Source organism: Salvelinus fontinalis, unplaced genomic scaffold (genome assembly GCF_029448725.1).
Source record: "Salvelinus fontinalis isolate EN_2023a unplaced genomic scaffold, ASM2944872v1 scaffold_0459, whole genome shotgun sequence".
NCBI classification, from domain to species: domain Eukaryota; kingdom Metazoa; phylum Chordata; class Actinopteri; order Salmoniformes; family Salmonidae; genus Salvelinus; species Salvelinus fontinalis.
Genome location: NW_026600668.1, coordinates 140001 through 153219, shown reverse-complemented (window position 1 = coordinate 153219; position 13219 = coordinate 140001). Strand labels below are relative to the sequence as shown.

General features: G+C 51.0%; 1 protein-coding gene across 1 annotated transcript; it reads left to right on the top strand.

Moving 5' to 3' along the window:
• The first annotated feature begins 2135 nt into the window (after positions 1-2135).
• Positions 2136-3332, top strand: LOC129846147 (uncharacterized). Its single transcript, XM_055914101.1, has 2 exons — positions 2136-2144; positions 2412-3332. Exons 1-2 carry the CDS (start codon positions 2136-2138, stop codon positions 3330-3332), a joined length of 930 nt encoding a protein of 309 aa, XP_055770076.1.
• Positions 3333-13219: the final 9887 nt, after the last annotated feature.

The window sequence follows — 13219 nt, the reverse complement described above, 5'->3', positions numbered from 1 at the left end:
CTAGTACTAAACTGAACTAAAGCTGGTTTCTTTTACAACATGTTTAGAAATGCCACAGAGCTTTAAACATTACCCATTAGCTGACTCGCTTTAAACATTACCCATTAGCTGACTCGCTTTAAACATTACCCATTAGCTGACTCGCTTTAAACATTACCCATTAGCTGACTCGCTTTAAACATTACCCATTAGCTGACTCGCTTTAAACATTACCCATTAGCTGACTCGCTTTAAACATTACCCATTAGCTGACTCGCTTTAAACATTACCCATTAGCTGACTCGCTTTAAACATTACCCATTAGCTGACTCGCTTTAAACATTACCCATTAGCTGACTCGCTTTAAACATTACCCATTAGCTGACTCGCTTTAAACATTACCCATTAGCTGACTCGCTTTAAACATTACCCATTAGCTGACTCGCTTTAAACATTACCCATTAGCTGACTCGCTTTAAACATTACCCATTAGCTGACTCGCTTTAAACATTACCCATTAGCTGACTCGCTTTAAACATTACCCATTAGCTGACTCGCTTTAAACATTACCCATTAGCTGACTCGCTTTAAACATTACCCATTAGCTGACTCGCTTTAAACATTACCCATTAGCTGACTCGCTTTAAACATTACCCATTAGCTGACTCGCTTTAAACATTACCCATTAGCTGACTCGCTTTAAACATTACCCATTAGCTGACTCGCTTTAAACATTACCCATTAGCTGACTCGCTTTAAACATTACCCATTAGCTGACTCGCTTTAAACATTACCCATTAGCTGACTCGCTTTAAACATTACCCATTAGCTGACTCGCTTTAAACATTACCCATTAGCTGACTCGCTTTAAACATTACCCATTAGCTGACTCGCTTTAAACATTACCCATTAGCTGACTCGCTTTAAACATTACCCATTAGCTGACTCGCTTTAAACATTACCCATTAGCTGACTCGCTTTAAACATTACCCATTAGCTGACTCGCTTTAAACATTACCCATTAGCTGACTCGCTTTAAACATTACCCATTAGCTGACTCGCTTTAAACATTACCCATTAGCTGACTCGCTTTAAACATTACCCATTAGCTGACTCGCTTTAAACATTACCCATTAGCTGACTCGCTTTAAACATTACCCATTAGCTGACTCGCTTTAAACATTACCCATTAGCTGACTCGCTTTAAACATTACCCATTAGCTGACTCGCTTTAAACATTACCCATTAGCTGACTCGCTTTAAACATTACCCATTAGCTGACTCGCTTTAAACATTACCCATTAGCTGACTCGCTTTAAACATTACCCATTAGCTGACTCGCTTTAAACATTACCCATTAGCTGACTCGCTTTAAACATTACCCATTAGCTGACTCGCTTTAAACATTACCCATTAGCTGACTCGCTTTAAACATTACCCATTAGCTGACTCGCTTTAAACATTACCCATTAGCTGACTCGCTTTAAACATTACCCATTAGCTGACTCGCTTTAAACATTACCCATTAGCTGACTCGCTTTAAACATTACCCATTAGCTGACTCGCTTTAAACATTACCCATTAGCTGACTCGCTTTAAACATTACCCATTAGCTGACTCGTACGCACGCACACACACACACACACACACACACACACACACACACACACACACACATACACACACACACACACACACGCACACACACATACACACACACACACACACACGCACGCACGCAGGCACGTACATGCAAACACACACACACACACACACACAAACGCACGCACGCATGCCCGCACGCCCGCACACACACACACACACACACACACACACACACACACACACACACACACACACACACACACACACACACACACACACACACACACACACACACACAAACACACGTACACATGCACACACACACGTGCACACGCACACTAACACACACACACACACACACTCTGTATAGTTAGTTCATCATCAAAGAAGTGAGAAGAGAGGAGAGATATTTCCTTTCAAAACATTTTGCATACTGCAAATACACACCTATACACCCAAAAACAAACACACACAGTATGACTATGCAAATAGTGAGCCAGCGTAGGATAAGGTGAAGTTGTGTCCAACAGCTCAGTCAGTTTGGTTGCTTGATGATACAGGTAAGATGTTTAGGGAGGAGAGGGTTCTAGTGTTTACATCATTTATTTTTTATTTAACGAGGCAAGTCAGTTCAGAACAAATGTTTATTTACAATTACAGCCTACCGGGGAACAGTGAGTTAACTGCCTTGTTCAGGGGCAGAATCACAGATTTGTACCTTGTCAGCTCAGGGATTCGATCCAGCAGCCTTTCAGTTACTGGCCCAACGCTCTAACCACTAGGCTACCCTGCTGCCCAATGTCTCTGAGCCTCCACACTCCAACCAGACCGACCTGCTGCCCCATGTCTCTGAACCTCCACACACCAACCAGACCGACCTGCTGCCCCATGTCTCTGAGCCTCCACACAGAACCAACCACACCGACCTGCTGCCCCATGTCTCTGAGCCTCCACACACCAACCAGACCGACCTGCTGCCCCATGTCTCTAAACCTCCACACAGAACCAACCACACCGACCTGCTGCCCCATGTCTCTGAGCCTCCACACACCAACCAGACCAACCTGCTGCCCCATGTCTCTGAGCCTCCACACACCAACCAGACCGACCTGCTGCCCCATGTCTCTGAGCCTCCACACAGAACCAACCAGACCGACCTGCTGCCCCATGTCTCTGAGCCTCCACACAGAACCAACCAGACCAACCTGCTGCCCCATGTCTCTGAGCCTCCACACAGAACCAACCAGACCGACCTGCTGCCCCATGTCTCTGAGCCTCCACACTCCAACCAGACCGACCTGCTGCCCCATGTCTCTGAACCTCCACACACCAACCAGACCGACCTGCTGCCCCATGTCTCTGAGCCTCCACACAGAACCAACCAGACCGACCTGCTGCCCCATGTCTCTGAGCCTCCACACAGAACCAACCAGACCGACCTGCTGCCCCATGTCTCTGAGCCTCCACACAGAACCAACCAGACCGACCTGCTGCCCCATGTCTCTGAGCCTCCACACTCCAACCAGACCGACCTGCTGCCCCATGTCTCTGAGCCTCCACACAGAACCAACCAGACCGACCTGCTGCCCCATGTCTCTGAGCCTCCACACTCCAACCAGACCGACCTGCTGCCCCATGTCTCTGAGCCTCCACACTCCAACCAGACCGACCTGCTGCCCCATGTCTCTGAGCCTCCACACAGAACCTCCACACTCCAACCAGACCGACCTGCTGCCCCATGTCTCTGAGCCTCCACACAGAACCAACCAGACCGACCTGCTGCCCCATGTCTCTGAGCCTCCACACAGAACCAACCAGACCGACCTGCTGCCCCATGTCTCTGAACCTCCACACAGAGCCTCCACACTCCAACCAGACCGACTAGAACAAAGATCTCTGGAGAGAAGGGTGTTGTCATCCTATCTAGTCCTAGGACCTTGCCTGAGAGTTTGACCAGGGCTCTCTAACCTTGTTCCTGGAGAGATACCCTCCTGTAGGTTTTAACTCTAACTCTGCTCTTGGAAAGCTACCCTCCTGTAGGTTTCAACTCTAACTCTGCTCTTGGAAAGCTACCCTCCTGTAGGTTTTAACCCTAACTCTGCTCTTGGAAAGCTACCCTTCCAGAGGGTGTCTCTCCCGGAATAGGGTTGAAAGCCCTGGTCTAGAGAGACTAGAGATAATAGAGAGAGACTAGAGAGAGACTAGAGAGACTAGAGATAGATAATAGAGAGACTAGAGAGAATAGAGAGAGACTAGAGAGACTAGAGAGAATAGAGAGAGACTAGAGAGAATAGAGAGAGACTAGAGGGGATAGAAGGAGATGAGAGAGATTAGAGAGAGACTATCAAATCAACGTTTATTTGTCACGTGCGCCGAGTACAACAGGTGTAAACCTTACAGTGAAATGCTTACTTACAGGCTCTAACCAATAGTGCAAAAAGGTGTTAGGTGAACAATAGGTAGGTAAAGAAATAAAACAACAGTAAAAAGACAGGCTATATACAGTAACGAGGCTATATACAGTAGAGAGGCTATATACAGTAGAGAGGCTATATACAGGAGAGAGGCTATATACAGTAGAGAGGCTATATACAGGAGAGAGGCTATATACAGTAGAGAGGCTATATACAGTAGAGAGGCTATATACAGGAGAGAGGCTATATACAGTAGAGAGGCTATATACAGTAGCGAGGCTATATACAGTAGCGAGGCTATATACAGTAGCGAGGCTATATACAGTAGAGAGGCTATATACAGTAGCGAGGCTATATACAGTAGCGAGGCTATATACAGTAGCGAGGCTCTATACAGTAGCGAGGCTATACACAGTAGCGAGGCTCTATACAGTAGCGAGGCTATACACAGTAGCGAGGCTACATACAGACCGCGGTTAATCAAGTTGATTGAGGTAGTATGTACATGAATGTATAGTTAAAGTGACTATGCATATATGATAAACAGAGAGTAGCAGCAGCGTAAATAGAGGGTTTGGGGGGGGCACACAATGCAAATAGTCCGGGTAGCCATTTGATTACCTGTTCAGGAGTCTTATGGCTTGGGGGTAAAACTGTTGAGAAGCCTTTTTGTCCAAGACTTGGCATTCCGGTACTGCTTGCCATGCGGTAGTAGAGAGAACAGTCAATGACTGGGGTGGCTGGGGTCTTTGGCAATTTTTAGGGCCTTCCTCTAACACCGCCTGGTGTAGAGGTCCTGGATGGCAGGCAGCTTAGCCCCAGTGACGTACTGGGCTGCACACATTACCCTCTGTAGTGCCTTGCGGTCAGAGGCCGAGCAATTGCCGTACCAGGCAGTGATGCAACCAGTCAGGATGCTCTCGATGTTGCAGCTGTAGAACCTTTTGAGGATCTGAGGACTCATGCCAAATCTTTTTAGTTTCCTGAGGGGGAATAGGTTTTGCCCTATTCACGACTGTCTTGGTGTGCTTGGACCATGTTAGTTTGTTGTTGATGTGGACACCAAGGAACTTGAAGCTCTCAACCTGCTCCACTACAGCCCCGTCCATGAGAATGGGGGCGTGCTCGGTCCTCCTTTTCCTGTAGTCCACAATCATCTCCTTTGTCTTGATCACATTGAGGGAGAGGTTGTTGTCCTTGCACCACACTGTCAGCTTTGAGGGTACCATGGTGTTGAACGCTGGGCTGTAGTCAATGAATAACATTCTCACATAAGTTTTCCTTTTGTCCAGGTGGGAAAGGGCAGTTTGGAGTGCAATAAAGATTGCATCATCTGTGGATCTGTTGGAAATTGCAAATTGGAGTGGGTTTCTGGGATAATGGTGTTGATGTGAGCCATTACCAACCTTTTAAAGCACTTCATGGCTACGGACGTAAGTCATTTAGGCAGGTTACCTTTGTGTTCTTGGAAACAGGGACTATGGTGGTCTGCTTGAAACATGTTGGTATTACAAACTCAATCAGGGACATGTTGAAAATGTCAGTGAAGACACCTGCCAGTTCGTCAGCACATGCCCGGAGCACACGTCCTGGTAATCCATCTGGCCTCGCAGCCTTGTGAATGTTGACCTGTTCAAAGGTCTTATTCACGTTGGCTACAGAGAGCATGATCACACAGTCGTCCGGAACAGCTGATGCTCTCATGCATGCCTCAGTGTTGCTTGACTCGAAGCGAGTATATAAGTGATTTAGCTCGTCTGGTAGGCTCATGTCACTGGGCAGCTTGCGGCTGTGCTTCCCTTTGTAGTCTGTAATAGTTTGCAAGCCCTGCCACATAAGACGAGCGTCGGAGCTGGTTGAGTACGATTCAATCTTAGCCCTGTATTGACGCTTTGCCTGTTTGATGGTTAGTCACAGGGCATAGCGGGATTTCTTATAAGCTTCCGGGTTAGAGTCCCGCTCCTTGAAAGCGACAGCTCTAGCCTTTAGCTCAGTGTGGATGTTGCCTGTAATCCATGGCTTCTGGTTGGGGTATGTACGTACAGGCACTGTGGGGACGACGTCATCGATACACTTATTGATGAAGCCAATGACTGATGTGTTGTATTCCTCAATGCCATCAGAAGAATCCCTGGTTCGTCGCAGGGCAGAGCAGGATTTCTTGTAAGCATTCAGTGATACCCATCCCGGATCCGGGATCCTCCTCATCAAAATAGCTGACTAGCATAGCCTAGCCTAACGGGACAGGGATATCATATAATATAATTTTCATGAAATCACAAGTCCAATACAGCAAATGAAAGATAAACATCTTGTGAATCCAGCCATCATTTCCGATTTTTAAAATGTTTTACACGAAAACACAATATGTATTTATATTAGCTAACCACAATAGCCAAAGACTCAACCGCATATTTTCACTATGTTTCTACCGCATAGGTAGCTTTCATAAGAGTTGAAAAACTACAAACCTCAGATTTCCCACTTCCTGGTTGGATTTCTTCTCAGGTTTTTGCCTGCCATATGAGTTCTGTTATACTCACAGCCATCATTCAAACAGTTTTAGAAACTTCAGAGTGTTTTCTATCCAAATCTACTAATTATATGCATATTCTAGCTCTTATGGCTGAGTAGCAGGCAGGTTAATTTGGGCACGCTTTTCATCCACAATTCCGAATGTGTCACGCCCTGCCCTTAGTATTCTTTGTTTTCTTTATTATTTTAGTTAGGTCAGGGTATGACATGGGGGATGTATGTGTGTTTTTGTCTCGTCTAGGGTGTGTGTATTGTCTAGGGGGTTTTGTAGAGTTCATGGGGTTGTGTTCAGTATAGGTGTTTATGTAAGTCTATGGTTGCCTGGATTGGTTCTCAATTAGAGACAGCTGTCTATCGTTGTCTCTGATTGGGAGCCATATTTAGGCAGCCATAGTCATTAGGTAGGTTGTGGGTAATTGTCTATGTGTAAGTTGCATGTGTCTGCACTTATTTGTTTTGTATAGCTTCACGATCGTCGGTTTGTTGTTTTGTTTAGTTTGTGTTAGTGTTCTTCGTCTTTCTTAAATAATTACATAATGTATTTATATCACGCTGCGCCTTGGTCCTCTCTTTCACCCGAAGACGATCATGACAGAATTACTCACCACACTCGGACCTAGCAGCGTGGTAAGCGGCAGCAGCAGCAGGAGCAGCGATCGCAGGACTTATGGACTTGGGAGGAAATTCTGGACAGCGGAGGACCCTGGGCACAACCGGGAGAATATCGCCGCCCTCGTGAAGAGCTGGAGGCAGCTAAAGCCGAGAGGCGGCGGTATGAGGAGGCAGCACGGAAGCGAGGCTGGAAGCCTGAGAGTCAGCCCCAAAAATGTATTGGGGGGTGGCTAAGAGGGAGTGTGACGAAGTCAGGTAGGAGACCTGCGCCAACTCCCCATGCTTACCATGGAGAGTGATAGTACGGGCAGACACCGTGTTATGCGGAAGAGCGCACGGTGTCTCCTGTACGTGTGCTTAGCCCGGTGCGGTACATTCAAGCTCCTCGTATCGGCCGGGCTAGATTGAGCATCGAGCCAGGTGCCATGAAGCCGGCTCAACGTATCTGGCCTCCAGTACGTCTCCTCGGGCCGGCATACATGGCACCAGCCTTACGCATGGTGTCCCCGGTTCGCCAACACAGCCCAGTGCGGGTTATTCCACCCCCCCGCACTGGTCGGGCTACAGGGAGCATTCAACCAGGTAAGGTTGGGCAGGCTCGGTGCTCAAGGGAGCCAGTACGCCTGCACTGTCCGGTATATCCGGCGCCACCTTCCCGCCCCAGCCCAGTACCACCAGTTCCAGCACCACGCACCAAGCCTCCTGTGCGTCTCCAGAACCCTGTGCGCCCTGTTGCTGCTCCCCGCACTAGCCTTGAGGTAGGCCTACTGAGGCTTACTGTGCGCCTCAGCCGGCCAGAGTCGGCCGTCTGCCCAGTGCCGTCTGCGCTGTCTGTCTGCCCAGTGCCGTCTGCGCTGTCTGTCTGCCCAGCGCTATCTGAGCTGTCCGTCTGCCCAGCGTCATCTGAGCTGCCCATCTGCCCAGCGCCATCTGAGCTGTCCATCTGCCCAGCGTCATCTGAGCTGTCCATCTGCCCAGCGTCATCTGAGCTGCCCGTCTGCCCAGCGCCATCTGAGCTGTCCGTCTGCCCAGCGCTATCTGAGCTGTCCGTCTGCCCAGCGCCATCTGAGCTGTCCGTCTGCCCAGTGCCATCTGAGCTGTCCGTCTGCCCAGCGCCATCTGAGCTGTCCGTCTGCCCAGCGCCATCTGAGCTGTCCGTCTGCCCAGCGCCATCTGAGCTGTCCGTCTGCCCAGCGCCATCTGAGCTGTCCGTCTGCCCAGCGCCATCTGAGCTGTCCATCTGCCCAGCGCCATCTGAGCTGTCCGTCTGCCCAGCGCCATCTGAGCTGTCCGTCTGCCCAGCGCCATCTGAGCTGTCCGTCTGCCCAGCGCCATCTGAGCTGTCCGTCTGCCCAGCGCCATCTGAGCTGTCCGTCTGCCCAGCGCCATCTGAGCTGTCCGCCTGCCCAGCGCCATCTGAGCTGTCCGTCTGCCCAGCGCCCTCTGAGCTGCCTGCCTGCCCAGCACCATCTGAGCCGTCCGTCTGTCCCGAGCCGTCAGAGCCGCCCGTCTGTCCCGATCCGTCAGAGCCGTCTGTCAGTCAGGAGCCGCCAGAGCCGTCCGTCAGACAGGAGCCGCCAGAGCCGCCCGCCAGTCAGGAGCTGCCAGAGCCGCCCGCCAGTCAGAGGCTGCCAGAGCCGCCCGCCAGTCAGAGGCTGCCAGAGCCGCCCCCCAGTCAGGAGCTGCCCACCCATGTGTTTCTATGTTGGGTTCATTCAACTAGCCTGATATCGTTCTCAATCAGGGGCAGGTGTTTTACGTTTCCTCTGATTGAGAACCATATTAAGGTAGGCTGTTCTCACTGTTTGTTTGTGGGTGATTGTTGCTGTGTCTGTGTTTGTTCGCCACACGGTACTGTTACGTTTCGTGCATTCATTTTTATATGTTCTCTAGTTCAGCTCTGTTCACCTCGTTTATTGTTTTGTAGTTGGTTTAAGTGTTTTTCCGTCTTCGTTAAATAAACAATAACTATGTATTCAAACCACGCTGCATTTTGGTCCAATCCTTGCTCCTCCTCAGACGAGGAGGAGGACGAGCGTTACAGAATCACCCACCAACCATGGACCGAGCAGCGTGGTAACGGGCAGCAACAGCAGCAGCAGCAGCGGCAGAAATCTCAGGACTCCTGGACATGGGAGGAGATTTTAAACGGAGAAGGACCCTGGGCACAGGCTGGGGAATATCGCCGCCCCAAAGCTGAGCTGGAGGGAGCGAAATCTGAGCGGCGGCGATATGAGGAGGCAGCACGGCAGCGCGACAGGTACGAGAGGCAGCCCCAGAATTATTTTTGGGGGGGAGGGGGGGGGGGGGGGGCTAAAGAGGAGTGTGGCTAAGCCAGGTAGCAGACCTGAGCTCACTCCTCGTGCTTATCATAAGCAGCGCATTACTGGTCAGGCACCGTGTTATGCGGTTAAGCGCACGGTGTCACCAGTGCGTGCCCATAGCCCGGTGCGCTATAGGGCAGCCCCCCGAAGTGTTATGTGAGTGTGGGCATCCAGCCGGGGCGTATCGTGCCTGCTCAGCGCGTCTGGTCTCCGGTACGCAGTTTCGGTCCAGGGTATCCTGCGCCGGCTCTGCGTGCTGTGTCTCCGGGGCGCTGGGAGGGTGCAGTACGTCCTATGCCTACACTCCGCTCGTACCGGGCAAATGTGGGAGTGGAGCCTAAGGGAGAAGTGCGCGTAGTAGGCACTAGATCTCCAGTGCTCATCCACAGCCCGGTTCAACCTGTGCCTGCACTCTGGAGGGTCCGGGCTGGAGTAGTATTCCAGCCTGAGGGAGTGGTGCCAAGGCTGCGCACCAGAGCTCCAGTGCTCCCCCACAGCCCGGTCCTTCAGGTGCCTCCTCTTAACACCAAGCCTCCTGTAGGTCTCTCCGGCCCGGTGGGTCCTGTGGCAGCTCCACGCACCAGGCTGTCTCTCCGTCTCCTTCCTACAGGTGTGCCTGTCTGCCCAGCGTCGCCTGCACTTTCCGTCTGCCCAGCACCGCCTGCACTGCCCGTCTGCCCAACGCCGTCTGAGCTGTCTGTCTGTCCAGCGCCGTCTGAGCCTCCCGTCTGTTAGGAGCCTTCAGAGCCGTCCGTCAGTCAGGAGCCGCTAGAGCTGTCCGTCAGTCAGGAGCCGCCAGAGCCGCCCGCCAGACAGGAGCTGCCAGAGCCGCCCGCCAGACAGGAGCTGCCAGAGCCGCCCGCCAGAGAGGAGCTGCCAGAGCCGCCCGCCAGACAGGAGCTGCCAGAGCCGCCCGCCAGACAGGAGCTGCCAGAGCCGCCCGCCAGACAGGAGCTGCCAGAGCCGCCCGCCAGCCAGGAGCTGCCAGAGCCGCCCGCCAGCCAGGAGCTGCCGGAGCCGCCCGCCAGCCAGGAGCTGCCGGAGCCGCCCGCCAGACAGGAGCTGCCGGAGCCGCCCGCCAGCCAGGAGCTGCCGGAGCCGCTCGCCAGCCAGGAGCTGCCAGAGCCGCTCGCCAGCCAGGAGCTGCCAGAGCCGCTCGCCAGCCAGGAGCTGCCAGAGCCGCCCGCCAGCCAGGAGCTGCCAGAGCCGCCAGCCAGCCAGGATCTGCCAGAGCCGCCAGCCAGCCAGGATCTGCCAGAGCCGCCAGCCAGCCAGGATCTGCCAGAGCCGTCAGTCAGCCAAGATCTGCCAGAGCCGTCAGTCAGCCAGGATCTGCCAGAGCCGCCAGTCAGCCAGGATCTGCCAGAGCCGTCAGTCAGCCAGGAGCTGCCAGAGCGACCTGTCACGCCGGCGATGCCGGAATTCCCCCTCAGTCCGGTGCTGCCCCTCAGTCCGGTGCTGCCCCTCAGTCCGGTGCTGCCCCTCAGTCTGGTGCTGCCCCTCAGTCCGGTGCTGCCCCTCAGTCCGGTGCTGCCCCTCAGTCCGGTGCTGCCCCTCAGTCCGGTGCTGCCCCTTAGTCCGGTGCTGCCCCTTAATCCAGTGGGGTTAATAGGGAGGGTAGCCATTAGGAGGAGGCCACGGAAGCGGGGATTAACTATGGTGGGGTGGGGACCACGTCCAGAGCCAGAGCCGCCACCGTGGACAGATGCCCACCCAGACCCTCCCCTATAGGTCAGGTTTTGTGGCCGGAGGTCCTACAGGCCCTAGTTTTGTCACACCTGGACTACTGTTCAGTCGTGTGGTCAGGTGTCACAAGAAAGGACTTTTGCAATTTGGTTCAGAACAGGGCAGCACGGCTGGCCCTTGGATGAACACAGAGAGCTAATGTTAATAATATGCATGTCAATCTCTCCTGGCTGAAAGTGGAAGAGAGAATGACTTCATCACTACTTGTTTTTATGAGAGGTATTGACATGTTGAATGCACAGAGCTGTCTGTTTGAACTACTGACCCATAGCTCGGACACCCATGCATACAACACAAGACATGTCACCAGAGGTCTCTTCACAGTCCCCAAGTCCAGAACAGACTATGGGAGGTGCACAGTACTACATAGAGGCATGACTACATGGAACTCTATTCCACATCAGGTAACTGATGCAGCAGTAGAATCAGATTTATAAAACAGATACAAATACCTTATGAACAGCAGGGACTGTGAAGCAACACAGACGTAGGCACAGACACATGTATACACACACACGTACACATGGATTTAGTACTGTAGATATGTGGTAGTGGTGGAGTAGTGGCCTGAGGGCATACGGTCTGTAAATGTATTGTCATATTTTTAAAATTGTATAAACTGCCTTCATTTTGCTGGACCACAGGAAGGGTAGCTGCTGCCTTGGCAGGAACTAATGGGGATCCGTAATAAACCCCAGGAAGAGTAGCTGCTGCCTTGGCAGGAACTAATGGGGATCCATAATAAACACCAGGAAGAGTAGCTGCTGCCTTGGCAGGAACTAATGGGGATCCATAATAAACCCCAGGAAGAGTAGCTGCTGCCTTGGCAGGAACTAATGGGGCTCCATAATAAACCCCAGGAAGAGTAGCTGCTGCCTTGGCAGGAACTAATGAGGATCCATAATAAACCCCAGGAAGAGTAGCTGCTGCCTTGGCTGGAACTAATGGGGATCCATAATAAACCCCAGGAAGAGTAGCTGTTGCCTTGGCAGGAACTAATGGGGATCCATAATAAACACCAGGAAGGGTAGCTGCTGCCTTGGCAGGAACTAATGGGGATCCATAATAAACACCAGGAAGAGTAGCTGCTGCCTTGGCAGGAACTAATGGGGATCCATAATAAACACCAGGAAGAGTAGCTGCTGCCTTGGCAGGAACTAATGGGGATCCATAATAAACCACAGGAAGAGTAGCTGCTGCCTTGGCAGGAACTACTGGGGATCCATAATAAACCCCAGGAAGAGTAGCTGCTGCCTTGGCAGGAACTAATGGGGATCCATAATAAACCCCAGGAAGAGAGAGAGTATAGATAACAGAGATACCAGAGAGAGAGACTAGAGAGAAGAGACAAGAGAAAATAGAGAGAGACTAGAGAGAATAGTTGGAGACTAGAGAGAGACTAGAGAGAATAGATTGACTAGAGAGAGACTAGAGAGAATAGATAGAGACTAGAGAGAGACTAGAGAGAGAGAAACTAGAGAGAATAGATAGAGACTAGAGAGAGACTAGAGAGAAGAGTCAAGAGAAAATAGAAGAGACTAGAGAGAATAGATAGAGACTAGAGAGAGACTAGAGAGAGACTAGAGAGAGAGTATAGATAACAGAGATACCAGAGAGAGAGACTAGAGAGAAGAGACAAGAGAAAATAGAGAGAGACTAGAGAGAATAGTTGGAGACTAGAGAGAGACTAGAGAGAATAGATTGACTAGAGAGAGACTAGAGAGAATAGATAGAGACTAGAGAGAGACTAGAGAGAGAGAAACTAGAGAGAATAGATAGAGACTAGAGAGAGACTAGAGAAAAGAGTCAAGAGAAAATAGAAAGAGACTAGAGAGAATAGATAGAGACTAGAGAGAATAGAGAGAGAGTAGAGATACCAGAGAGACCAGAGATAATAGAGACACTAGAGAGATTATAGAGACTAGAGACAATAGATAGACTGAAATAATAGAGAGAGACTAAAGAGACTAGAGAGACTAAAGAGATTATAGACTAGAGAGAATA